At 52.0% G+C, this 26,258-nt stretch overlaps 1 protein-coding gene across 1 annotated transcript; it reads right to left on the reverse strand.

Annotated features, from left to right (window-relative positions):
- Positions 1-345: 345 nt before the first annotated feature.
- Positions 346-24,908, reverse strand: EPHA10 (EPH receptor A10). Its single transcript, XM_050326336.1, has 17 exons — positions 24,811-24,908; positions 23,704-23,768; positions 21,818-22,487; positions 15,346-15,501; positions 14,270-14,611; positions 10,689-10,813; positions 9,125-9,287; positions 7,921-8,029; positions 7,774-7,829; positions 7,208-7,333; positions 5,858-6,043; positions 5,115-5,176; positions 4,824-5,027; positions 3,953-4,102; positions 3,558-3,751; positions 3,309-3,473; positions 346-2,957 (listed from the first exon to the last, which is right to left on the reverse strand). Exons 1-17 carry the CDS (start codon positions 24,902-24,904, stop codon positions 2,843-2,845), a joined length of 2,982 nt encoding a protein of 993 aa, XP_050182293.1. The 5' UTR covers positions 24,905-24,908; the 3' UTR covers positions 346-2,842.
- Positions 24,909-26,258: the final 1,350 nt, after the last annotated feature.

A 26,258-nucleotide genomic window follows, 5' to 3' on the forward strand; every position in this document is an offset into this window, starting at 1 on the left:
TGTCCCCACAGGCCAGGCCATGCACCTTTCTGTTCACACAACACACACTAGCAAAGCAAAGTAGATGTTTTTGTCCCCACTATGAACTGTCAGTAGCAAGAAATCACCCCTTCTGGCCACTCTACAGCTGGAGCACAGGCTCACATCTTGGCATACACAAGAAAAAAAAACCAACAAGACATCACTTCACACCTAGCTGTTATTAAAACTGTCCCTTATCTGCCACCCTTGCTAAAGTGGCACTTCCCCACATAATACTGAAATAACTCACATAGACAAGCCAAGGCAGGATTGGTTTTACTCAGGTATTTAGATATCTTTTTATTGCCATCTTCAGTCATGGTTCAATAAATACAAAATTAACAAAAATGTCAATAGATTTTTATTACTATTATTATTACTATTATTATTATTATTATTAAATATTCCAAACCAACTGAGATTCCCTGGAGATGTCTGACTATAGTCTAAACATGAGATGCACACAGTGTCCCTTGTGATATTATATTACATTTATCTCAAGCTTATAAAAATATATATTGACTTCTTGAGTGGGTATTTACAGTATTTAACAGGTGGCTAATGAATATAAAAGCATCTGGAGATGAACCAACTTGATTCCTGTTTGGTTTCATGTGAGGGGGGTGTTGCAGTTGCTCCCACAGTATTGGGGAGGAGGCAGGAGCCTTGCGCTGTGCCAGAGGTTGGATGGGAAGAGACCAGAATCATTTTGAGGCATTTCCCTTGGTTGAGCAGCTCCAAAACAGCACTGTTAATTATTTCAATTATACCACTTCCCCAAGGAGAGGGTCTGAGAGGACGCAAGTTAATTTTAAAATCATAACAACAATCTATAGCCTAATCTACTAATTTTGTTATTCCATGTTGGTGAGGAGCTCAATTAGAAGTGTTTATTGTTGCAAGAAACTGGGCTAGGAGCACGTTTCCATTGTGGGCTTTCCTTTCCTTTCTTGAAGGAGAGGTTGGGAAAGCCAATGACCCATGTTCCTGCCAAGTTAGAGCCCATCCCATAACTCATCTCCTGTGGGACCCCTGCTTGCACGGCTGTTTCCCACAGGACCCATGGCCCCCAGCCAACCACCAGCCACTGCAGCCCAGGGAAAAGGCCATGACTACAGATAATTGTGCTGAGGTTTATCTCTTTTCAGCTGGGTAGCATCCATAGAGACAGAGGAGCAGATCCCAGCAGCTCTGAGCGCAGCCATGGGTGGCATCCACAGCTGTCCCCTCCTCGCATTCCTAACTCTGCAGACAGCTTCTGTCCTGGAGGGTTTGAGGGCACACATCACTGCCTGCTCATGGCCAGGTGTGTTTCCCAGACTGAGGCACTATCACCTCATCACCAAGTCCTGCATGTCTCCAAGCTTCCTTGAAAGCAGCTGCACCAGCCTGGAGCCAGCTCCTCCAACAGTGACTTCCCAGTGTAGCTCCTGTATCCCAACTGACAGGATGAGCAGGGAGAGGGGGAAAGGATCTGGAATAAAGCTGGTTCAACCCCTTGCCTAGAGACCTGTAATATACTTTCTCTACAGATAAAATGTAAACATGAAGAACACACAAATTGCACTTGATCCTTGGGATTGGGCATTTCACCAAATGCAGAGCTCTTCAGGGTAGGAAACAGTGGGATGGCAAGTGACCAACCTGACTGGACATGGGCCAGACTTAATTTACTCCTGCTAAAAACACTAACCAGGAGACATTGGGGAGTGTTGTTGGAACTACAGAGGAGGTGGGAAGGAGAGAGCTTGTTTTGCTCACAGCGTGTACGGGCAGAGGAATCACCATGCTGGCCCCAAGGGGCTGCCTCAGAGCCCTGCACTCAATCCTGATTTGGATCCCCATCCTCTGGGAGCAGGCTAACCGGAAGGTCTGACTGGAGCAGATTTCTAGCCACACTAAGAGCATCTCCTACAGTCTTCACCCCCTTTGTAAATCTTTGCCTTTTAGCATTAATATTTCCCTTGCAATACTTACAGATGATAATAAAACCCCTACAGAACTCTGTACAGGGCTGCAAAGACACATTTAATGAGCTCACTTCAAGGAAATTGTATTATTAAGGAGATGCTATTTATGTCTTTGTCAGGGATCAGGCTGCAGCCGTGGGAGCTGCCAGTGTGCCAGGCAGGCAGACGGCACTGTGCTCACAAAACAAAATGTGGATGTGCCCTGGACTGCCTGATGTGCCCTGGATTGTTTGGATGCAGCACCATTTGCTCTACTCTTTACCGGAGACACCAACTGAGGTGTCAAACACTCAGTGAAGTAACTCTCAGAGAAGGGATGTGGCTGGGAAAGACTTCCCTTCAGCACAGATGGGGAAAGTCACCTCCCAGGAGTTGGGAGCTGGGTGAGAGCTGTGCTCTGCTCTCTAGAAGTAAAAGCAATAAAAGCTCCTTATGGGGTTGCTGGGATCTGTCAGGTTGTATAAAAGTATCCATGGATTCACTAGCAGAATGCTAGATACAGAAACATCAGCTCTGGATTAAGACAGTGCACAAAAGTCCATCCCACTCTGTGAACTCAATTACTACCTAAAACGGCATCAATATGGTTTGATTCACCTTACAAAGCAGTGCCGGGGAGAGCCATGTCCACCCAAGCACAGCGTACTATCCCAGGAATCCTGGGTTGCCCCGGCTCAGGGGACGGAAGCCCTGCTCTCTTGCTACATGGAATGACGTATTTGGCAGCACCCAGATATTCCCACAGCCCACCTGAGACCACCAGGTTTCACAGACAGGGCCAGTTGGGGCCAGTGGGCCACTCCTCCCCAGGAGTGCCAGGCTGGTGCTCTGCAGCTTTGCAGGGCACTGCTTCACACCTGCACTCCTTGGCCGTGCATCTGGATCACCTGGGCCCGGAGGGTCTGGATCCCACTCAGGATGGTCTTCTGGTGCTCCACCACCGTGATCCCCAGGCTGAGGACATCTCTGCAAAGTAAGCCTCACATCAGCCAGGACCAACTAGGCCTGACTGCCACGTGCCCTGACACTGACTGCTCCCATGCAAGGGCAGCACAGGTTCCAGACATGCAGGAGTAAGAAATCCCCAACCTTTTGTCCCAGCTGAAGCAATACTGACGCTGACCAGGAATCCCGGGCTAACAGGAGCCTGCAGCATGCCAAGTGTGGGACAGCTCCAACCCCGCCACCCTGTGCTGTGGCACAACAGCTTATCAGTAAATCACACTGGATTTGGCTCTGCTCTCTGGCAGGGGAAGGAAACACTGATCTCGCTGTGCCTGTGACATGAGGTTACAGCCAGGAAACCAGGTCACTTACTGGGCTGTCATCCTGGCCACAGACTCCAGGTAGCAGTAGCCCGCAGCAGTGAAGTTGTCTTTGTACCTGCCCATTTCTATCGTTTCCAGCCACTCGCCTACAGAGCTGAAAGATGGGAAGCCTGAGAAGGTTCGCTCGGAGAAAGGGATGGATGTGCCATGGGACCTGACAACAGAGCAAGGGGTGAGGAGGGAGTGGGGCACGGCACGGCAGCAGGGGGATGGGCAGGCACGGCAAGAGAGTGGTCACCTGGGGCACGTGGAGCTGGGGCACTTCGGGGTCTCCAGACTCTGCAGCAACTTGCTGAGGACATTGTGGATGTGGGAGAACTTGGGCCTCTGGCTGCGGTCCTTCTGCCAGCATTCGAGCATCAGCTGGTGGAGGGGTGGCTGGCAGTTCACTGGGGCAGGCAGGCGGAACCCATCCTCCACAGCCTTCATCACCTGCAGCGAGGAGGACATGAGGGGCTGGCGTCAGGTGCTGCAATGCAGATCAAAGGCAAACTCTGGGGCAAACTCTGGGATAAACCTCCCTCCTCACACCCTGCCCAGGAGCAGCAGCAGCTCCTCTGTGTGCTGCAAAGCCACCACACACCATCAGCAATCACCACACCATCATCAACCGCGCAGCCGCAGGAGACTCACGTCCTGGTGGGACATGTCCCAGTAGGGTCTCTCGCCATAGGACATCACTTCCCACATGACGATGCCGAAGCTCCACACGTCGCTGGCCGGGCTGAAGTGGTGATACTGGACGGCCTCGGGGGCTGACCACAGCACCAGGCTCTTCCCACACTGGACAGGCAGAAGGGCAGGAATGATGTGCTTGCCCAGCGGGATTCCCAGGCGGCCATTTATTGGTCAACGTGCCCTGCCTGGCACCACAAACCCACGTGCCACGAGCATGTTTAGTACTAAGAGAAAACTTTTCCCTCAATTTGTTTAAAATGGCAGCGCAACTGTACACTACATGGGAATGTAAGTCCTGAAATATTAATGGGAGAGGATAGTGTCCCCAGGAAGAGCTGATGGCATTTTATACATTAATATTTAATGAAAACCACCTCAGAGCCGCACAAACACAAGTCCCTTTGCCCTGACTTGTTCTCCTGTAATGAACCATCCCCATCCTGGCATCTGCAGAGCCCTCTGGACACACTTGGGAAAGCAGGTGACAAAGACCACTGCTAAATGTAATTAACAGCAGGGAGACCTTGACCCCAAAGCCACAGCCCTGCTGCAGCACAGTGGGAAAAGCCAGTGCTCCTGCTGGGCTCTCCATTCTGTGGCTCCGCAGGAGGCTCCATACCCACGGCACACCCAGGGCATGGCCATGTAGCACGGCTGCAGCTGGAGTAGGCGTGGTGCTGGGCTGCTGCTGTGCAGTTCTCTGCCCAAACACATTGGATTTCTATCTGAGAAAGAAGCTGAAGGTGCAGAGGCCCTGCTCATACCTGAGGAAGGAAATGGGTGCTTAGAAAAAGTGTTGACAAGTGAATGTGGAAATGCAGCTCACCATGGTGGAGAAGATGGTTTCCATCTTATCTTCCTGTGGCCTTCTGAACCCAGTGATCTTGCACACCAGGCTGCTGCTCACAAGGACCTTGTGCGCAGCCAGGCTTTTGTGCACGTAGCCCATCTCTGCCAGGTACGCCATGCCAGAGGCAATGCCCTGCAGCATGCAGATGAGCTGCGAGCCCGTGAACTGCCCCTCATGTTTCTTTGAGAGCAGAGGAGGAAAAGCCAAAGGTGAGCAATGGGGACACAGCCATCAGAGCCTGAGCTGGGCAGACCCCCCAGCACTCACCCTGAGAAAGGAGTCCAGCAGGCCGTTCCCCATGTACTCCATCACTATCATCATGGTGCTCCCTGCACAGACAGACAAGGAGCACGGTGTGAATGCTACCATCACTCAGGCAGTTTGGACACCGCAGAGGTTAGAAATCCAGGTGCCAATCCCTCCATTGCCTTGGAGAAGGCAAGGACTTTATCTTGGCCAGGTTGCAAGGAGCAGTGGGTCCAAGGCTTTCCTGTCATTCCCAGCTAGGATCCTACTGGATTCCAGTATCAGAAATTCCTTTCATCAAAACTCTGAACCACATCACAAAGGACAGCCAGCCCAATGAAAGCAAAAGCAGCCAGCTCAGACAGAATACTTCCTTTCCTAATAAAAAGCCTAGTTAGCACACATGCTCCAGTTCCTTTGGATTTACATGAATATCCATTTAACTGCTGCATCCAGAGCCTGGTTCAGCACACACACTCATGGGAGAGAGCCAGAGCAGTCAGTCTCATCTGTTTTACTGACAGAATCTCACTTCAATTTGCTTTTATTAAAAGTCCACAGGTTCGGTTGCTAAGCCAGTCCCACTACCTGCATTTATTAATCTAGCTGGAAACATTCTATTAATCATCAAAATGTGAAACCAGATGATACATGTGGGAATACCTGATCTCCCAGGAGCCAACTGGGCCTCCAGCATCAGGTCACTGCTCCAATGCAGCAGCATAAATTCATTCCTGCACAGGAGCCTCCCGGGACCCACATACCTCTGGTGATGACCCCCTCCAGGCGGATGACGTTGGAGTGGTCAAACTGGCCCATGGTGCATGCCTCGGCCAGGAAGGAGCGCTGCTGCTTCTCTGAGCAGCCTGCCCGTAGCGTCTGGATGGCCACAGGCAGCTCTCTCTTGCTGGGCAGCTTCAGGCACCCCCGGCACATCTCCCCGAACTCTCCTGTGCAGCAGAGAGATGGGTTAAAGAGATCCATGGCTGCTCAGCACCTGGCCTTGCCGAGGACCTGCCCTGGATCACACCACTCCTCTGCATGGCTGCTGACCCTTGGCCTTCTCCAGAGCCTCTCAGGTGTTCCCTCTACCCTCTGCTCCAGTGCATACTGTGTTTTATCCCACGGAAAGAGGATTAACCCCTTGTCACTGAACTCATGCTCCAGAGCCTGGCTGCCCTGCCTTCCCAGTTTGACATGTGCAGGGCCTTCTTCCCAAGGAGCCAAGCACAGCAGGGCCAGAGGGCTCCTGCAGTGCTTAAGGCAGAACATCCCACTGCAGAGCCACACACTCCACAACAGGAGCTATGGAATTCCCAACATAAAAAGCCAATATTGGCTTTACAGTAAAAAGTGTGCAGCTATGAATGGCTTTATTGATTTGAAAATCAGGTTCTTGTTGGGTCAGCAGTGAAAAAAACACCCCCCCCCCAAACTCCTTAGATTTAAATGTCTTCCTGACTAATTTATTTCTTGATTTTTCAAACACCAGTTTGATTCTGAAAGGTACAGGATTCGTCTGAGCTGCTCCACGCCACAGCTCAGAGATAACCTTGTTTCCTCCTCAGTGTCCTCTCCCCTTCAAACTGTCCTTCAGCTGCAGGAAGAGCCCTTCCCTCCTCCCTTTCTCCACCTCTGCTGCTGCTGCAGCTGAATTTCTCTTAGGAAAAGAAATGACAAAGAATGATCGTGTTTCCCACGTTCTGGCACACAGTAGCCATTAAGGCTCTAAGGCCCAGCCAGGGGATTTTAATTTGCTTTTAAGTTTTAGGCAGTGAAGTTGATGAAAATCGATAAATCATTAGGTTCACATATTTATAAATAGTTTTCATGTTGCTGTCAAACTGCCCAGATGCAGATAATTGCTGATGCTTGCTGGTCCACATGGCACTCGTTTGGCTGTGCTCAGTGCCTCAGGAAAACACCAGGAATGTGGAACCAAGTCCCAGACAAAATCCTCACCACTACTCCTAATCTCCACTGCAGGCAGGTACCCCTGAGACAGGAGCAATGTCACAGCACTGCCATGGCCTGGCATGCCAGGGGCGAGAGGGGAGTGCTCTGGCTGGGCATCAGCACAGCCCCTGGCACGGCCACCACCCTGCAGAACTTGCCTGTCCGGATGATTCTCTCAATTTTTATGCTGGCATTATCCAGCTCCTTGGCAAAGAGGTGCACAGCCTGCATGGGGTCTTCACAGGTGTCAGGGTCAATGTACGTCCTCCTGGTTGGTATTTTAACTGCAGGAAAGGCAAAAAGAGCAGATGAGAAGGGCTCAGCAGAGCTTCCCCCCACCCATCCTGGGAAACACTCTCCCAGCTTATCCATCTCCAGGGCTATGGGCAGGACCAACATGCCACCTTTCTGTAAGCAAAGAAAAAGACTCAGCTCTAAGGTCTCTAAGAAATTTTTTTTTAGATTAGGTGAACCAAACTGCTCTGCTCCACTGTCACAACCCCTGGGTAAAGGAGAGCGGTCCCTTTGCTCGGGTGCAGCTCCCACCTTCCAAAGCCAATTGAAAAGCCCACAGTCCCTGGAGAGCCTCACTGTGCCAGCCCCTGCTCTGGGATAATGCAGGATGACTACACTTCAAAAGTGAGGACTCAGGGCTGCTTGGGTGGAAGCTGGGTTATTAACAGCAATAAATTCAGGGATCCCCACAGTCGCACTAGCCACTTACAGTGGAAGTACAGCTCCTCGTCCCCATCCTGGCTGGCTTTGCTGTACCCACACTGCCTGCAAAGAGAATGAAGATGTACTCCAGCACCTGGGCAGCAGACCCTTGGCCCAGCTGGAACCCCCCTGGTCCGTACCCAGCCCCACTCACCTCCTCCAGACCATCACACCGATCACTGTGGATACCAGCACTGTCAGTCCTGCAATGGCCACCACTACTATGATGAGGACGGGGTTCTGCTCACTGGAGGCCACTGTCACTGTGGGAGGGAAGCAGTGCCGGTCAGCTACGTGCCCTGGGGCAGTCTGAGGAGGGGGACTACCCTGGTCATTGCTCCCATGGCCTGCCCACATCCTCCAGCCAGCAGGGCCGTGGGACCAGCCACCCACCTGCTTTTCACCATCCTCACAACAATTCATATTCTGGTTCAGCTTTATGAACTCAGGCTGGTGGGATCAGCCCAACAAGCTGGGCAGTGCTGCAGGCACAGACGGAGCAATCCAGCACTGCTGCACCAGCTCCTGATTTTGTTAATCAGAGCTGAGGAGGATTCCTGTTTATCAGAGGGACATATCAAAATTTATGGCTTACAAATAGTTTTCCTTCATCACATTAGCCCTTCTCCTCCTGCCTTTGCAAACAGGGGTATTAAAAAGCTACATTCTCTATAAAATTTTTATTGGGTTCAATTCATTCTGAAATGTCTTCTGTGTGGCAAATGGAGGCAATTTAAAGCCCTGTTAAACACAATCTGCACGAGTCGTACTGAGTCAGCCAGCTCAAGCCTGCACTTCCAGCCAAGGTGGGGGATTGTGCTGAAGCCCAGCATCCCCCCTCCAGCCCTCTTTAGTGAAACAAGATGCTTCTGGACCACAGTTATGAATGGAAACTGAAAAGGAAAAGCCCCAGCAGACAATAATGATGCTGGCTGCCCTAAACCAGCCAAGCAGAGGACAAGCCTACTGAGCCAGGACAGTAGCAAGGTGGAAGGGAAGGGGGAGCAGTCACATGTTAAGCATATTTTTGGACCATCTCAGCCAAAGAACAGAAACTGTCCCAGTCCCCACACTAGAGAGCAGCTGCCCTCGCTGATGCTGCACTGAGAAAAGCCAGGACAGGAACTTCCAGGACAGGCAGGGTGCCAAGACCAAACTCATTAAAATCCAACATGAAAATGCAAGGAAAGCAGGTTGTTGGGCAGTACATGCCCTTAGACCTGGAGCAGCAGAACCAGAGGAACAGGTGCTGCTCCATAAAACCAGGAGCAGCTGGAACGGGAGATGTGAACGCAGCATCCCCATGGCCCAGCTCAGAGCCCTGACAGGGACAGGGACACGAGCCCTGCTGCACTTACACTCTGCCAGCGTCTCCACTTCAATGCCAGGGTTGTAGCTCCCATAATCTGGAGAGGAAGATGTTCGGATTTGGAAGATATAGAGGGTACCAGGCTTCAGGTTATTGACCGTCACGGCCGTTGATGTGGTTTTCACAGTTGAGTAACTTTGATCTCTCTGATCCTGTGAAATAATAAGATACCTGAGATGGAGCTGGACTGACAGCTGTGCTGCAGAGCTGGCACAGCACAGCCACATCCTTGCCTCTGGGCCCCATCAGGAAGCCTGTCCAAGCAGCCAAGCTCCAACAGAAACAATATCTTCACTGGATGTCTCAGAAATTACATGGGAAGGTCATAGGAAATGGCAGCCAGAGCTGGATGAGATGCTAAGAGAACAGGGAGAGGATGGGGAGGTGGAGAGCAGCTGTGCCATCCTGCACAGCTCCTTCCCCCTGCACCAGGGCTCAGCTGTGGCACTGTCTGGTCCCTTCCCACTCCCCTGCTGCAGCCACTTGAGCCCTGGAGTAAATCCACATAGACTGGCAAACACTGAGGTATCACAGCTGGCAGGTGGAGCCCCGAGGAGCATCCCAGGCCATGGTCTGGCACAAGCACGGGCAGAGTCCCAGCCCCATGGTCCGGCACAGGCAGCAGTCGCTCACTGCACCACTCACATTGCTACCAAATGTGTTTTCCATTTGATACACTTCTCCTCTTGAATCTCCAGTTAAAGCAAAAGCTTTAAAAGCAAAGATTAGGAACTAAGTTGATTTTCATGTCAGCATCAAGAGCCTCATTTCAGTGAACAATTGCTAAACTATAGTTAAATTTCCTACCCAAGTAGGATGGATCCTCATTTCATACCCCAACTATTGTGTTGCTGCAGCCCATTTGCACAGGAATTACCGTCTCGGGCTCCAGCATTTGCCCTCCCCCACAGATCCCTCCTCTCAAATCTATCAGATGCTGAAAATCACATTAATATGAATCAGCTTCACGGTAGCTGGTTTCTAAATACAGAACACTGGCATGTCACCTGCGCAGCGTGCCTGACATGCCATCAGCTCCATAATGAGCCTGAGCACACGCAGATAAGGTAATTTGCAGCATTGTGTCATAAACTGCATTTATTTTGATTTAGAGCCTTGTCCTTGCTCTGCCCACTGGTATTTCTTCTAAAACTCCCAACCCACTGTACCTGTCAAGAAGCAGCAATTTTTAAAACCAAGAGACTATCATGAAAAGGTTTGTTGGGCCTCCTCCTATGTGAAGGACCACTCACAGCTCACTACAGCAGCAGGTTCATGGCCCTCGGTTCTAAACCAGTGCAGACCACAAGATCCAACACTGTCCCGAAGAGCAGGCTGGGAACACAGAGGTCATCTCCTCAAGGATGTAGGAATTCGCTGCGGTGTCACAGTCCTGTCTAGATGGTGTCACATGGTGGGTGGGTGACGGGGACCGGGATGGGGGGCACATATAGCACCTGTACTGTGCCATTGAGAGCAGACCTGGCTGGCAAGGGAAGGACCCAGAGTCAACCAGGGCACAACTAGAGCCTGAGCTGGTGCCCAGCACGTACCTTCTCATAGTACTTGACCTCATACTCGGTGCCGTTGGCGGTCAGGAAGCCTGGCTCCTGCCATGACAAGGAGACGCTCTTCTGCTCTACTTTATCTGTGCGGATGTCAGTGACAGGAGTTGGTGCTGAAAAAGCAGAGGAAAGGAGTAAGGAACAGGGAGTGAGCTCAGCCCCAGCATGAAGCATGGCAGGAAGGTCAGTAATGCTCTGTGTGTGTGGTGGAAAAGGGCCGGCACTGGCAACACCCACCTGTGGTGAAGGTTCCCCCAACTCTTGCCTTGAGTCCTGCTCCTGTAAACTAAGCTAAGTGATCCTTGCTATGTTATACGATTCTCATCAATAAAATATCACACAAATGCCCTCCTGTATCTCTGAATCCAGCAAATGGACTGGAGAGACCTGAACGCATGGTCTTGACTGTTAACAAAGTCATCAGGAAAAATCCCACTCACTCAGGAACAAGCTGTAGAGCAGAGCCCATGGTACATGCCAGAAAAGCAGGCACCAGCCTCAAACAGGTTTAAAAAGCATTAAAGAAAATCACACAGGCTATAAAGCATTTCACACTGTGAAAAAAATGTGTTTCCCATCAATATTTTAAGGTCCCCTAACATTGTCTCTATTCTGAAAAAGCAAACATTAAATTATTCACCACTCTGCCTGATTTTATAAACTCCATTCCCCTGTACGTGGGTTTTCTCCTCTTGATTAACCAGCGCAGCAGCAGAACAGGCATAAAACTAGATGTGGCACCTTGTCCTTCCCTGGAATGATCCACTGCATCCAAAACCTGCCCTCAGCAAGGGGTATCAAACACCTCTGCACCCTGCCCTGCTTGTGCTGGACAGAGCCATCTCTCCCCTCCCTCTCCAGTTACTAACATCCAAAAACAGAACATGCCCTGGGCACCGTCCCAGGCAGCTCCCACCTCAGAGTTCTCCATTCCAAACCAGAGAAGCTGCCTCTCGAGTCAGCATGCAGCTCTTTCAGGGCAAAACCCTAGGAGTGCAGGGCAAAAGCCCCAGGAGTGCAGACCCTCGCCCTGGAACCGGCTCAGCCCATGGCCCCACTGCTCCCTGGGCACTGCACCAGCCCCAGTGCAGGGAAATCTGCTTCAGAGGACTGAATTCCAACCCAAATGCCTTCTCCACTCTCAGGAAGAAGGATGCATTCAAGCACTGGCTGCATTATTAATCTGCAGCAGATTTAAAAGCTCTTTAAGGCAGGAACCGATCTCTGCCAGAAATACAAATGACACAGGCCCAGAGTGCACATTTACATGGCTAATGCAGCTCTGCTCCTGCAGGTGAACAGCTCTGCTCACTCCTCAAACACTTTTATTTAGTCTCATGCTGGGGCCAGATTAGAAAAAACACAGTATTAATTTTGCCTCCTGCAGACTAAATTGCATCTCTTCTTTTCCCTGCAAATACACGGAATGACGGCCAGTACCCTCTGGTGACCGCTGGAGGGGAAGGGCAGCACAGATCTGCACTCAGAGCTGGATTAGAGGGGCTAAATAGGGTCTTGTTTCTTGTTTAATTTTTCCTCTGAACATGTATATCTGCAGCCAGAGCCCCTCTGCTGCTGCAAATGACTTCCAAGATCACGGCATGACAGCCCCCATGGAAGTCATTGCTGTTCAGGCATCCCTGGAGTCTCCTTTCTCTTGACCTCTGGCCCCATCTGGCATTTCTGTGGTGGGCTCTAATGACGAGGGGCTACAGGGTTGGGACTCCAGGAGAGTCTCCAGGAGAGACTCTGCAGAGCAGCTCCACATGCCATCTGTGCCAGCCATGGCTCCATGTCCTGCCTGCACAGGGTCCCCTCCTCACAGTGGGGTCTTACAGGCAAACTCATCTGCATAGCTGCCTCTCCAGAAGACCTTCTCCCCACCTTCTCCCCGTCTTTGCCAATGGGCACAGGTTAACCATCACCATCACTCCTTGCCCAGGGTGCCAAGGCAAGAGGAGCCAGGGCACCAGGTGCCTGTAAGACAGGGCAGCCCCAGCCTGGCATTGCCCAGGAGGGGACACTTTCAGCAGCAAAAACTGTCACATTCGAAGAAACTTCATGAGCCTCAGCTGCTCAGGTAATTCCAAGCCACCATCTGCATCTGGAGACTTGACAGCTCAACGAGAGAACTGACTTTGAACAGATTACAGGATTAATTATCCACATTCTTTATGCATATTTCAGTTCCCTCAGGAGTATACAATGTTGAGTAAGAAGGCTGAGATTCCCCCTTCCCAAGGGGAAAAGCTGCTCTGAGCAGCCAAGGTACAGGCTGGCATCACCGACTTGCTGCTTTGCTCCTAAGAGGACAGGGTATTTGCTGGCCTCTTGTGTCAAGATCAAATCTGGAGCCCCAGGCAAGGAGACAGCTCCAGAGCACTGGTCCCTCTGTCTGCACCAGACTGGAGGAACGACTCATTATTAGACCTCACCCTACTAAGCTCACTCTTCCCCAGCCTGTTCACTGGCTCACTGGCCTGAGTTTGGGAGGCAGAAGATCTTCCCAGAACAAAATCCATCCTTGAACAGCCAAGATCCTAATGAGAAATGACACTTCTGCTGAGGAGCAGTCTGCAGCACAGCATCCCCCAACAAATCCAAGGGGATTATGGTATGAGGGAAGAGAAAGCAATAACATGCACAAAAACATTTGATCAAGTGGTGGGAAATTATTTATAATAAGATCAAAGTTTAATCTCTTCAGATGAAATTGTTGGCCAATTCCTGCCAAGAGGTATGTGAGGATCATCTGTTTCCATTAACTGTGGTTTGGCAAAGGGTTTTCATGCAAATTAATAATGTAACTGCAGGGGAATGGACAAGGATACAACAAGCCAGAGCTGACTGTCCTTCGGCACAGCCAACAGCCAGGAAAGGACTGACCCCTCTGGCCAGGGCCCCATCCACAGGCAGCCAGGAGCCTGCTTCCCCTTACCTGAGGGAACAGAAATGCCAAATGGGAAATGTAAGGGAACAATTATGATAGGAAATTGTGTCCAGAGACCAGTGCAGGATAAAGAGAGAAAATAAATTTTTTTGTTTCCAAAGGATAGCCAACATTTGATTTATCTGGTTTAAGGAGGATTTTTTGTGAATGGGCTGAAAATGTTGCTTCATCAAAGGTATTTTTCTGTGATCTGTAAATTCATCTGCAGCCGGATATGGAGCAGGCTCACCCCTTTGCAGCCCAGGCTGTCACCACACTCACTCCTTGCCTCCCCATGGCATGTGCCATAACCCCCTGAGAGTGCCATGCGTCAGTCTTTGTCCACCCCTCTGCCACCACTGAGCACCACGCCTGTGTCACCGGGGTTAACTGAGTGGAATCGGGGCACTGCCACAGCACAGGCCTGTGGAGCCTGAGAACAGTCCCCACACCACCTCCAGACCCCGTGTTCTCCCAGCAGCAAAGCCACCAACATGTCTTTGGAGCAGACCCACACAGCCCAGGGGTGACGTGCCAGAGCAGAACAGGGCCAGCCACCGCCCCTTGGTGCAGCGGGGGCAAAGCACCGACCGCAGTCTGTGTGTGCCACAGCCCCGCCCAGCCCTGCCTGCAGCCGTACCTGCGTGGCCGGTGGAGACGTTGACCTCAGCGTAGGGCTGCCCCGTGACAGGGCTGACGCCCGAGACGCCGTTGACAGCCGCCACGCGGATGGTGTAGTTGACGTGAGGCAGCAGGTTCACCAGGGTGACGGTGCGGTCCACCAGCCCCGTCTGCTGCGGCACGAAGCCCACGCTGCTGCCACATTGCTCACAGCGGCCCTGCAGCACCGCCGGGCACCGTCCGCACCACAGGCTGTAGGTCAGGTCGCTGCGGCCGCCAGCATCGGCTGGGGCACTCCACTCCAGCACCAGTGACGACTGCCGCAGGCTGTACACCAGGTTCCTCGGGGCAGAGGGTGGGCCTGGAAACAGAAGAGTGTCTTTGCACAGGTGCCAGGACAAACCTACAGGCCCTCTGCGAGCAGCAGCACAGGCTGGCAGACCATGAGAGTGTGGGCCCGGACAGTCACAGCACGGGATGGCACAAGAGGTCATGGAGGCACTGGTGCGTGCAGCAGTGGGACATGGGATAGAGGATCCCTGCTGGAGTGACGTGTGTGCACCACAAGCCACAGCTCACACCGCGTGTGAAGCACCCCGCTGGACCCAGCACCTCCCCAGGTTTCGGCCCAGGGGCCCAGGAGCGCACCACCGGTCGGACACTGCCCAGCCACGCTCAGCAGAGCTGGAGGGCTCCTCGTTGCTGTGCCAGCAGCTGGACAGCATCCATCACCGAAGCAGCTGGAGTCCAATCCAATTAACTAGAGGCCATTTAATTAAAATCTGTGAACTGTGGCAACTAAATGACTGTGCCCCAGTTTTACCAGGGAGTCTGAGAACCTGACCGTGCACCTGTCTCATCAGACTGCAGCCTCAGCCTGCGAGCTCTGTGGCACAGGGACAGCCCCTCCACCTCCTCCCCACTGCAGCAGCACTCTGGTGCAGACAGGATCCCCAGGGATATGCTCCCACAGGGGAGGACACAGTGCAGGTGGGGGACAGCCTGGGACAGCCCTGGACACCGTGCTGTAGGACAGACACAGTGCCTGAACCCTGTTCCCTCGCCACAAGGAGTGGCCGCTCCGGTGAGACGTACGTGTGCAGGATGCAGATGGTGGGTCTGATGGAGACCTAGAGTAGTTCTTTTGGCACGAACAGAACGTGGAGGCTTCCTCATGCGTGAAGCTGTGCTCAGGGCATGGAGAGCAGAGAGGGAGATGGAGGGAGACCTTGTAAAATCCTGGAAGGCAAGCTGAAAGAGAGAGAGAGGGAGTTATGGAAAGAGCACCACAGTCTGACTGGGAACATGTCTGATGACTGCATTTCCCTGTTTCCTGGGACATCCTTTGCTGCCACTGGTCAGCAGACACCACCCTCTAAGCTTTCCTTGAGCACTTACATGATTCTGGCACCAAGCAAGGTGTGCAATGGTTTGAGCCAGAAGAGACATTTGGGTAGCTCTGCACTGACTTCCATAGTAAATGTCATTCCCTACCTAGGGCACTAGACAAACCAGGAAAACCTATCAACCATTAAAATTATTCCCAAAACTTCCAGCTCCCTCTTTAGACTTGAGAAACCAAATCAAAACTAATATTACATTCATAGAATGGAGACAGAGTGTGCTTTTTCGTTTAGTTAAGCAGCACTGACCACAACACAGAGCAGAAATATCACTGCGCCAGGCAGGACAGGAAAATCAATCCTGTTTACAAACATGATGGGACTCAAGTGCTAAGCCCAGAGCCCCCATCCCTCAGATGTGCCTGTCACACAATTCTGACATTTCATCGTAGGAATCTGAAGGTTTCCATTTAGAAGCATCTTTCAGACTGTTACTCCCTCTTTTCTAACAGTCAGAAGTAACTTTACCTAAGTATCTGTCATCAATAATGTCACAAAATGCCCTGATTTGCACGTCCCAGGAACAGGCACCACAACCCCATGCAAGCACATCCCACAAGGAGTCGTGGGCTTTACTTGCTAATTTTGTTCCTTGGCTGTCCAAAACTTGCCCTTGAGAAGAACAAAGGCACCCAGCCCATGTGATGCATCATGTGTGTGTCTCCGTTTCTTTTTTCAGACAAACTCCCACCCTCTTCCACCTCGTCCTACGAGTATTTTTCTTGGTCTCCAGCTGGTTTAGGTTTCCTTGTCATTTTACAGCGCTCATTTCTGCAGTGGGTTCATGACAGCTTTCGAGAGATCAGGTCATCAATTTATAGAATGAAATTCTCTTTTTTGTACACTATTTTCTATCCTGTTCCTTGTCCTCTGGTACTACCACAACTAAATTGTTAAACAATAAAATTCAATAATTCATTCTCCCAGAGGCAAAGAGAAGCAGCCATATGGGTCAGACGGATCAATCATCTCTCTCCAGCTCCACCACTGCTGACCACAGAAGCTCCTCAAGGCGTGCCTGATCCACATGACTGACAGAGAGAGCATGTTCCCCCTCTGATGTAACACTGCACACACAGTCAAACCAGCAGCAGAACCATCCACATTGATTTGTGCTGCAGGTTGACTGATTACCCAGCACAAAGCAACCATGTGAAGGGCTCCTCTTACCACTTCATCTGACACGGCTCCTCAGATAGGAGTGGATGTCTCTGTCAAGAAACAGCAACGTCCTCTTTGACTTCCAGCCTGTGCCATAGGGAGAGCAGGGACAATTGAGGATGTAGAGCTGGAGAATGTATGGTTTCCTACTCCTGTGGCACAGGACAGTTTTCATTTTCCCTCCCCAGCAAAGTCCTGCCAGCAGTAGAACTGCTGTGTGTGCCAGCGTCTATCAATAACGACTGTGGCCTCACTCAAAACACCTATACTGGTATTTATAATTAACACTACAACTTGGTTGTCTTCCAAAATCAATTTCTTTCTAGTTTTTGTCATGGAATTGTATTTGACAAAGTTCATCTGCTTTAATGTGTGTTAATCTTCTCTGTCGAAGTAGGCATTCATAAAAAGGATCTTTAGAAAAGCCACACCTGGGAGAACACGCAGCCAGCACTGGAGGGTGCCACAGTGAGAACTAGAACAGCACCTGGGGGCCGAGGTGCCCCAGCAGCCTGACAAGCCCTCCTGGAATAGGGCAGACTGGGAGAACTGGGTCCCTCCAAGCTCTCAGACTTGCATCCAGCCCTCAGTGAGCAACACTCCAACCTGCAACCTCACCATTGTCAGCAAAGTTGTTCCCAACACATCTCTCCCAAGAGCCCTGGTTCCTGCTGACCCCTCACCGGACTGGGCCAGCACAGCCAGCTTTCATCTATCTTAATTCCATTCTCAAGCCAAGCAAGTCACTGTTTATTATGTTCCAAATATTTCATCAGTGCTTCAGAGGAGAGGTGTCTCAGGGACAGGGACAGGGAGCAGGGCAGCAGCCCGAAGGAGGGACAAACACTGCCAGCCAGCACCTGCGGATAAGGACACACTGCCCAAACCAGACAGGGCACCTTGTAAAACACTGGGGGAACAGAGTTTCAGGGTGTATTGAGCTTGCCAAAGAGCCTTACTGACAAACATCCTGCCCTCTCCACGCTGGGTTTATGATCTTGCCTGGTCTCACTGCACCAGCTGTGATCAATACCGCAGGCAGAGCAATGCCCCGCAGCCCTGCGGAGAGGAGGGACAGCAATCATGTCCAATCTCCACACCAGTGCGAGAGGAACAAAGTCAGCAAGAGGAATGATCGATCAGAGCACTGAGTCAGGTCTCTGGCTTCTCTCACCTTGGTTCCATGCCTGCCAGAATGGGAATTTTGGGCTGTCTCACTTGAGAGAATCCAAAAGCACCTTGTCTTCCACGCAGTTTGGGGGTTTTTAATAAGTGCTTTTAAATATTACTTTCTAGTAGCCTATGGTCCAACATGTTCCCAGTAACTCTGACATCTTTAGACAGTGCTACTCTGTAATTTTTGCCCTTGTTAAATAACTTGAAGAGCACTAAAATGAAAACCTGTGTCCAGTGGCAAGATCTTTGTGCATCCCTGTCGTGGTTTTGCCCTGGCTCAATTTACTTTTACACCTTCTATACAGTGAACTCTTACCAGCTGAAGTTAAATTCAGTGATTTAGTCCAGAAGAAAATTAAATACACAAGAATGTTTAGTAAAACAGTCTTGAAATATCTAACAAAGTGCATTTGCTGAATCCAGCCAGGACTGACAGAACCTTGTTGCTATTTATGCCGGAGTGTTCCTCAAGGACACACTGAAGCAGGTACATCCGCTGAGCCAAGTGCAATTTACTGTTGTCTCTCTCAGTTCCCTAATGGATCCACTAAACCATTCCCACAGAAGGACTGGCTGACCGGCCTCTCCAGGACACCCCGCACCTGCCGAGCACTTTGGCTTACACAAATCACCTCAGCTGAGGGCAAGACACGTCCCCACAGGATTACAACAGCATATCCAGTATGTACATCCAGCAGTTAGGTATCCATAGCCTTCACCTGACTGGAATTCTGCAATCTACTTGTGATGCTTATAATTTTTGGAGTAGTTTGCTCTGAAATTGTCACGGAGCAATTTGTGTCTGGCTCTGCCATGATTTCCATAGCCATAATTATTTCAGACATACTGTGAACCAGTGATGTAAAACGTAATCCCAAATGATAAATATCTCCAAGCCTGATAATTACTCCCCAGAGACTGAAGAGAGAGCCTATTTTACACAGGTGTTCCACAAGCATGGCTGATGGGAAACAGCACCCACCATCCAGTATTATGGCTGCTGCAAGAGGTGTCACTGATGGGCAGGGCGGACAGATATTCCAGATTCATTCAGCAGAAAGCTCTCCACCCCTTTGGACTGTCACTTTGCCCGGGTCACAAAGGGGCTCCAGCCATGTTCTACTAGAGCACGACACTCAAGAGGAGAAAGCCAAAATGTAGCTCAGACAGGAAACTGAAGTACAAATTTCCATGGTGATTATTACTCCAGCGACAGGCACAGATTGCCTCTCACAGTCCCTGCTCACTGTGCAGCCCTGATCCCACCTCACAACCCCTGTGATGTCCCCAGCTCCAATTTATGTTTCTGTCAAAAAAGAGTGGCTGGCAACTATTTCTGGTAACTGGCCTTTATCATGTTAATTCATGGTTGGAGTTGTCTCATTTGCAACAACTGGCTGGTAAATATTAAGCTCAGGCTTTGTTGAAATTCTCCTTGCAGATATTACTAGGAATTGCATGGAAAAGATGAAGTAGGAGACTACAGGCAAACATCAGGTAGATTGTCCACATCACTGTTTCATTTACACAAAAGGTATTGCAACACACCACAAAGCAAATGGCTCAAAAGGACTACAGCTCTCACCTGGAAAAATTAAGGGTAAAAAGACATCAAAGCCAAGAAGCCAAGAAAAAACAAAACATGGATGGGCAGGGGATCATCAGGACTGCCCACTCGCCTGCAGCACATATGCTGGGAATGGGTTTTCTGGTCAGAGTAAGCGTAGCATCTGGCTACAGAGATATGTCAGATGAGACAAGCATCCTGAGTGCATTTACAGTGACAAAGCTCTCCTCTTCTTCGTGAGTGGATGTTAAACAGACACTAACGCTGTGCAGTCCCACCCCAGAGATGGCTGCGCTCCACCGACCGCCAAAATGATTCATCAGAGCACGCAAACCTGTCAGAGCCCCTTTGGAGCAGTGGTGCAGGACAGGAGGATGGACAGGGAAAAGCTTGGCTTTCCTGCAGCAGGAATTAGCAGGGTCTGAAGGCCTATTAGTTTTAATTCATCTCCTAATTTCACAGTGAGGGCACAAACGTTATCTTGGCCCAGGATGCTTTTGGCACTTAAATCAGGGTTATAGGGATGCCAGCTCTGACCGAGTTCAAATGCCTTCACCAGTTCACTTCCTGCATCCCCCAGTTGCGCTGCAGCTGCCGTCAGCGCCGCAGCCCTGCTGCCACCACCACCCGCCAGCGCGACCCTGGCCCTGCCATGCCATGGGCACCAGCAGCAGCAAAACCCCCATCACCTCCGGTCCACCACCCAGACCTCTCAGGCCCACAAGAGCTGTGACAGAGACTGTGGCCAAGAAGTTTCACGGGCCAGAAGGCTCATACCTGCTGAGCTCTCCAAAGCCACAGCTATGAGACCAAAGTGGTGGAACCCGATGTGCTGTGCCATTGCCTTACCCCAAACTCCCACTGTATCCACCTGCCTCCAGCTCATAGGCTTTTGTCCTCACTGAAGAATTTCCGTAGCCCTAGCTGCTTTCATCAGAAAGCTTTTAAAGCTATTCACTTAGCACTGTGCTAATACAGGGCTGTAAAACAAACACAAAACTTTCAACCCTTAAAAACTATTTTCTGATATTTGAGCAGACATCAGATGCTGCTCCACAGAGAGTGACTAATGACCTGCTTTCTGTGAAAGGGGAGAAAAACTTAATTATGTCCATTAAATTACTTCAAATATTTTTCCTCTGAGAATATGAATTATTTAAACTCAACACAGAGAAACCTGAAACATTAGCAAAAGCCTTCTGGGACTTGCTACGTAAATCCCCACTTGAAACAGATGGGGAAAGCATGGCAAGCTGCCATGCAGCCACTGAAGCAATCAACAGCAGAGATTTCAATTCGATAGCTTTAATAAGGTCTTCTTAAGGAGAAGCCACAGTCCAGAGCTCTGGGAAGAGCATCCCACTGCCTGGAAGAAGGAGGCACCATCAGTACAGTGTAAAACTGAAAAGCCTCAAGTTGTTCCTGAGGGGCAGACCCGATTCTGCTGGAAAAGCTCACTCTGCTACTGCACCATCCGCTTTAAATGCAGGGGAACTCTACCTGTCTGGGATTTATTTAGCTGTTTTCTCTCAATTTTTTTTTGAGGTGAAAAAGGAGAGGTCCAAGGTATCACTTGGACACCAGGCATGGGCAGCAAAGGGTCTTTTGTGCCATGTTTTACTGAAGAACTCATCCCCTCTGCCAGGTCCCAGCTGGCAGTAAGGTGCCCATGGACAGCATTAGCCCTGGAACTCTCTCTGTTCAGAACTCACACACTCCAAGGAGGAGCACAGCAGCCAGTATCCCACATTCAGGGCTGATCGCACACCTGGCTCTCACCTGCCTTCAAAAGTGAGATAGCAGCAGTCACAGACCCAGGCTGGTTAGTGGGACACCCATTAAGGCATGGGTATATCCATTTTTACAGCTGTTATTAAACGTAACCTTCTGAGCTGCAAAGTCACCAAATTATTAAACAGTGTCCAAAGCACGACAACAGCGATGTTAATGTTCTAGATTAATTTTAACATTAGAGATAAAGCTGTGGGAAATGCCTGATGGCATACAGAGTTCTGGCACGTCTGCCCAGCCAGCACGGTGCTGCAGAGCAGCCCCAGACAGCCTGTCCCACGTTCCCAAGCACCACCCTCCAAATGAAGGTCTGGTGGTTCGCTGGGGAGCTGCCATTGCCTAAAGAAACATATTGCTGACAATAGGCAATTCCACTTGTCCAAGCTGTGCTCAGGCACTGAGTGGTCTGGCAGCAGCACAGACTGACACAGATAAAAAACTGCCAGAGGACACCAACAGCCACCTTTACCTCTGCATCCCCCGTCCTTCTCCTCAAAGCCAGGGCTGCATGTGCATTTCCCTATGGGGACCAGCCACTCGCCCTCAGTGCTGCAGTGCATCCGGGGGGGATTATCCACGTCCACTTCAGCATGAGCGACACAAGTGCCCTTAACTTCCACCAACGTTGCAAAGGCCGTCTCTGCCACTGTGTCTGGGAACACAGCCAAGTTCTGCACGGTAGTGAGGCATTTCTTGTAATAGACCCGCACGGAGACCAGCGCCACACAGGCGCCCACATCCTGGAAGCCCAGGTGGAAGCCTCTCTTGCTCAGGTGCCCTATCTCCCTCAATTCAGTGTTCAGCTTCATCTTGCGCTCGCCCAGGTCCCCCTGCGTGAAGCTCTCATCAGCAGCGATGGTGTCGATCTTGGTGTGCTTGCTCTCATGGACGCTCTGGCCCAGGTCAGAGTCAGACTCGACATAGTACAAGTTGAAAGTCTCCTTGCAGGTGCTCATCACGCCAGGGATGCTGTTGCAGTCTCGCAGGGTGAACTTCAGCTCGATGAAGATCCTCTGGCCATCGCGCCTGGCGATCCAGCCTGTCTGCAGCCAATTGTTCTGGTTCGGTTCCATGACATTGCACACCTGGTATGTGCGTATCGGCTTGTAGTTCTCGTCCACACCACTGATCTCTTCCCACTGGGGAGAAAACACAAAGGGCTGTAACAGATCAGGAGCTGCCCTGGCAGAGACACACCAACCCATATAAATATCACCATCACAAGCCTCCCAACCACAGGCCATTATGTCGTAGGCACTGGAAGTCCTCAGCCTGCCAAACCCACTAGCTGCAGTAACCCAGCTGCTGGACCACTAAACACCAGAGCTTTCTGCAGAGATGCAAACACAAAGACATAACCAGAAAGGCAGCACTGCCAGCAGACCTTGGAAAACAAAGCCTGGTTCTGGATACATCATCCACTGAGGAGCCAGAGGCCTTCATCTCCCACAGGCTCCTTAGATTTTCTGTCTGTGGAAGGGGACATCCAGACAGCATTACTACACAATGTAATGCCACGTGGGCCACCCAGAGAAGTCCAAGATGTCCAAGAAGATGTGACACTAGTCACACCATCATATGAGAGGACAGCAGTAGCAGCTTCTCTGCCAGAAGAAGTTTTAGCTGGAACAGGACAAATCGTCTGACTGCAAGTGAAATGGTGTTTCCCCAAAGCTACCAGCAGAGATTCTGATCAGTGAAATGATGATTCAACCCTCACAGCCTGAATGACGACCTGGCAGTTTCCCAAAGCAATTCTTTCTGGGGGTAAATTTATGCAAAATAGCCAAAATGTACCCAAAACAGAGTTTCTTCTGCAGACAAACAGCTGGGCCACACAGATGACTCCAGGATCTATCACTGTTCCCTCTGAACACTTTGTTTTCATTCCAGAAAAGCAGCTGTAGACCGACACCAGCAGCAAAGCCAGGGTCTGATCAAATGAACCTTACGTGACACAGAGCTCCTGACAACTCCCCTAGCCACAGCCCTCAGATTCCAAGGCCTGGACTGATCCCAAGACCTCATGCTGGTGTGCAAACCACAACACAACGCTGTAACTGGTCGGTGTTCATCTGCTTGTCTTAGGAGTGTAAAATCCATTTCGAGGAGGGACTCCATACCAGTTGCATTACCCATACAGCCAACACCTCTCTGCTCCCCAGGCTGCCTGGTGCTGATCATGGCAAGTTGCCCATTGCTCTTGGAATGCAGAGACCCCAGGGCTGCCAGTCCCTGCCCCAGCTCCGTGTAAGCGAAGTGCTCATACTACAGGACTTCAAATGCTGCTGAGCACCAAGAGGCCAAAAGACCCTCTCAGGTGGTGCAGGGGGACAGTCCCACCATTGTGCTTACCCCGTTCGACGGGTGCGAGGTCCAGCCCAGCTCTGCCTGAGATTCCTTTGAGTCCAGCAGGACAACTGCAGGGAAGACAACATGTAAGCAAACCCACTGACACAAGAAACGCCGGTAAAACCCACCCAGTCACTCCACTGCGAAGATCAGTGCCATGCTGTCCTGGGTCCCAGGGTGCAGGAGCAACTACAGCCCTGGCTCCACAAGCCATGTCGTCACCGTGTTAGTACCATACGCTGCAGAGCTCTCACTGCACACCCAGAACAACCTCGCAGGTAGCTGACCAGTGCCCCAACGAGGGTGCCATCCCAGGGATGAGCCCTCTGACACCACAGCCAACCTCGCCACTGTGCCGTGTCTGTAGTGTGTGGATCCTGGCCCTGAAAGGTATCGCCGGCTGCTCTGAAAGGGATCTCCCTGGCAGACGACACCCTTTTTCCACGAAACAGCCAATTCTTTCTTTGATAGGAAGAGCTATTTCCCTCGATTCACAGCTTCACGATGCTTCCACATTGCCAGTCGGCAAACAGCCACAGCCCCGGACCGGCAGATTGAGTCTCGTCTCGGGCTCCGACACCAGTAACGCGGGGCGCAGCAGTGCGTCCCCGGCGGTCGTTTCGCTCGGAGGGCTCCGGGACGCTCTTCCCGGGGCCGGGGCCGGGGCCGGGCGGGTCCGTCCGTGGCAGGGCATCGCCGCGCAGACAGACCGCGGGGCTCGAACCGTGTGCCTGTCGCGGTACCGACAGCGGCGCCGCGCTGCCGGTTCCGCCCAGCGCCTCCGGTGATCGCGGGAACCGGGACGGCCCGGGCTGACCCGGCCACTCCGCGGGGATCCGCCCGCCCTCTCCCGCTCCTCCCGCAGGTCCCCGCGCCCCGGAGAGCGGCGGCACATCCGCCCCACGACCCGGCTGGCCGGTCCCGGAGCGTCCCCGCCACCGAGCCGAGCCGGCCTCTCCCGGTACCGCAACGCGCAGCCCGACCCGCCGAGGGCGAACAACGTCGGGTCCGAGGCGGCGGCACGCGCGCGCCGAGCCCGCCGGGCACGGGGGACACGGCGGTGCCGGAGCAGCGGGGACACGGGAGCGGCCCTCGCCCCGCCCGGCTCACCCTGCTCAGCGGCGGCGCGGGGCAGCGGCAGGAGCAGCGGGGGCAGCGGGAGCAGGAGCAGCGGGAGCAGGAGCAGCGACAGCCCCGTCTCCATGGCGCCCCAGCCCCGCGCCCCCCGCGCCGCCGCCGCCGAGCTCCGTGCCCCGCCCCCGCCAGGTGAGCCCGCCCCGGGGCGGGGCCTCGTCCGTCTTGGCCAATCGGCGGGAAGGGGCGTGGTTGGGGCCGGCGGCCCGGTCCGGTCCCAGCGGACGAGACCCCGGCCCCGGCTCCGGGGTCGCCTCTGCCGGCACAGGCGGCACGCCACGGGCTAGAGCTTTGGGCTGCGTGCAGCTGCTGCCCAGGGCAGAGGCTTCCCGCCCCATGGAAACCAAAGGACTGCGAGGCACGGGCAGCCCTTGCTGATGCTGAGACGCTGCGGCCACAATTAGCAGTGCTGGGCCGCCCCCAACCCCCAAATTATTTGCTCCCTGATGGTGGCAGTTCTTTTCTGCAGCACAGGGCCCAGGAGAGCAGCGGGGTAAATCTCATTCCTGCCCTAGCCTGCAAACGATGCCTGGGAATGTCAGTTTTATATGGAGCCCTCTATCCTGCCTTTCTGGGTTGAAATTTGATTCACAGCTTCATCTCGAGGTCCTTCAAACCCAGCAGCTGCTGTAAAAGCAGAAGTGGCCAGAAACCCTGGGAAAAGGCAGACCCAGGCAGAGTAGGTCCTGCCAGACCCGCACCAAGGACAGTGCTGTGGCAGCAGGCGCGGCACCAGGAGGCTGCGGGAATGCTGCCTGAGCTGGGGGTGGCAATTCCTGGCTCACTGCAGCCTAGGTACATGCCACCAGGCCCACGGCCTCCTGCTCTGGAGGAGGAACTTGACAGGGTTTGATTACCGCTAATTGTAGGTGTTGCAGGTCCCTGCAAAGTTTAGTCAGGCTGAACGCCTGCCAGCTTCCCACCTGATGGTGAATACCGTGACACAAAAGCTTGCTTATGTGGCAACATTTGTTCCTGTGGGATGTTCCCTTTGCTGTGATTATGTGCTGTCAAATATAAAACATTGCAAGTCTGGAGTAAAAATATTGAACCTGCATCTGACTCAGCCCAGTCGGGCTATGGCACCCTGTGCATGGCCCCTGCTCACAGGGGTGCATGCTCAGACCACAGGCCAAGCCCAGCTGGACACCTGGAGCCAGAGGGTATTTCCAGCCCTCCCTTCATTTCTCAGCCCCTCTGCAGAGAGTTACTACCTTTTCTCTCCCTGTTAACCTGACTGGTGACAAAGTCCCCATTTGTCAATGCTTTTCCCATCTATGCGAGGTCAAGGTGGGCCGGATGCTTTGGGTGCTGCTGCAGCAGCCCTTGGAGCCTGATCTGCTCCCCTTGTGCGACCACAGCCCATCAGCTCCTGGAACAGCCCTGATGGCTGGGGGCACAGGTTCATATGATCAAAACTCTCT

Source organism: Myiozetetes cayanensis, unplaced genomic scaffold (genome assembly GCF_022539395.1).
Source record: "Myiozetetes cayanensis isolate MyiCay16 unplaced genomic scaffold, myiCay2020 scf31, whole genome shotgun sequence".
Classification (NCBI taxonomy): domain Eukaryota; kingdom Metazoa; phylum Chordata; class Aves; order Passeriformes; family Tyrannidae; genus Myiozetetes; species Myiozetetes cayanensis.

Coding starts and splice junctions, on each gene's coding strand:
- EPHA10 (XM_050326336.1), bottom strand. CDS start 24,904: ATGGAGACGGGGCTGTCGCTGCTCCTGCTCCCGCTGCTCCTGCTCCCG. Junction 23,769..24,810: donor CCGCGCCGCCGCTGAGCAGG/GTGAGCCGGGCG, acceptor TCTTCCCTGCAG/TTGTCCTGCTGGACTCAAAG. Junction 2,958..3,308: donor GTGGCCAGGATGACAGCCCA/GTAAGTGACCTG, acceptor CTTACTTTGCAG/AGATGTCCTCAGCCTGGGGA.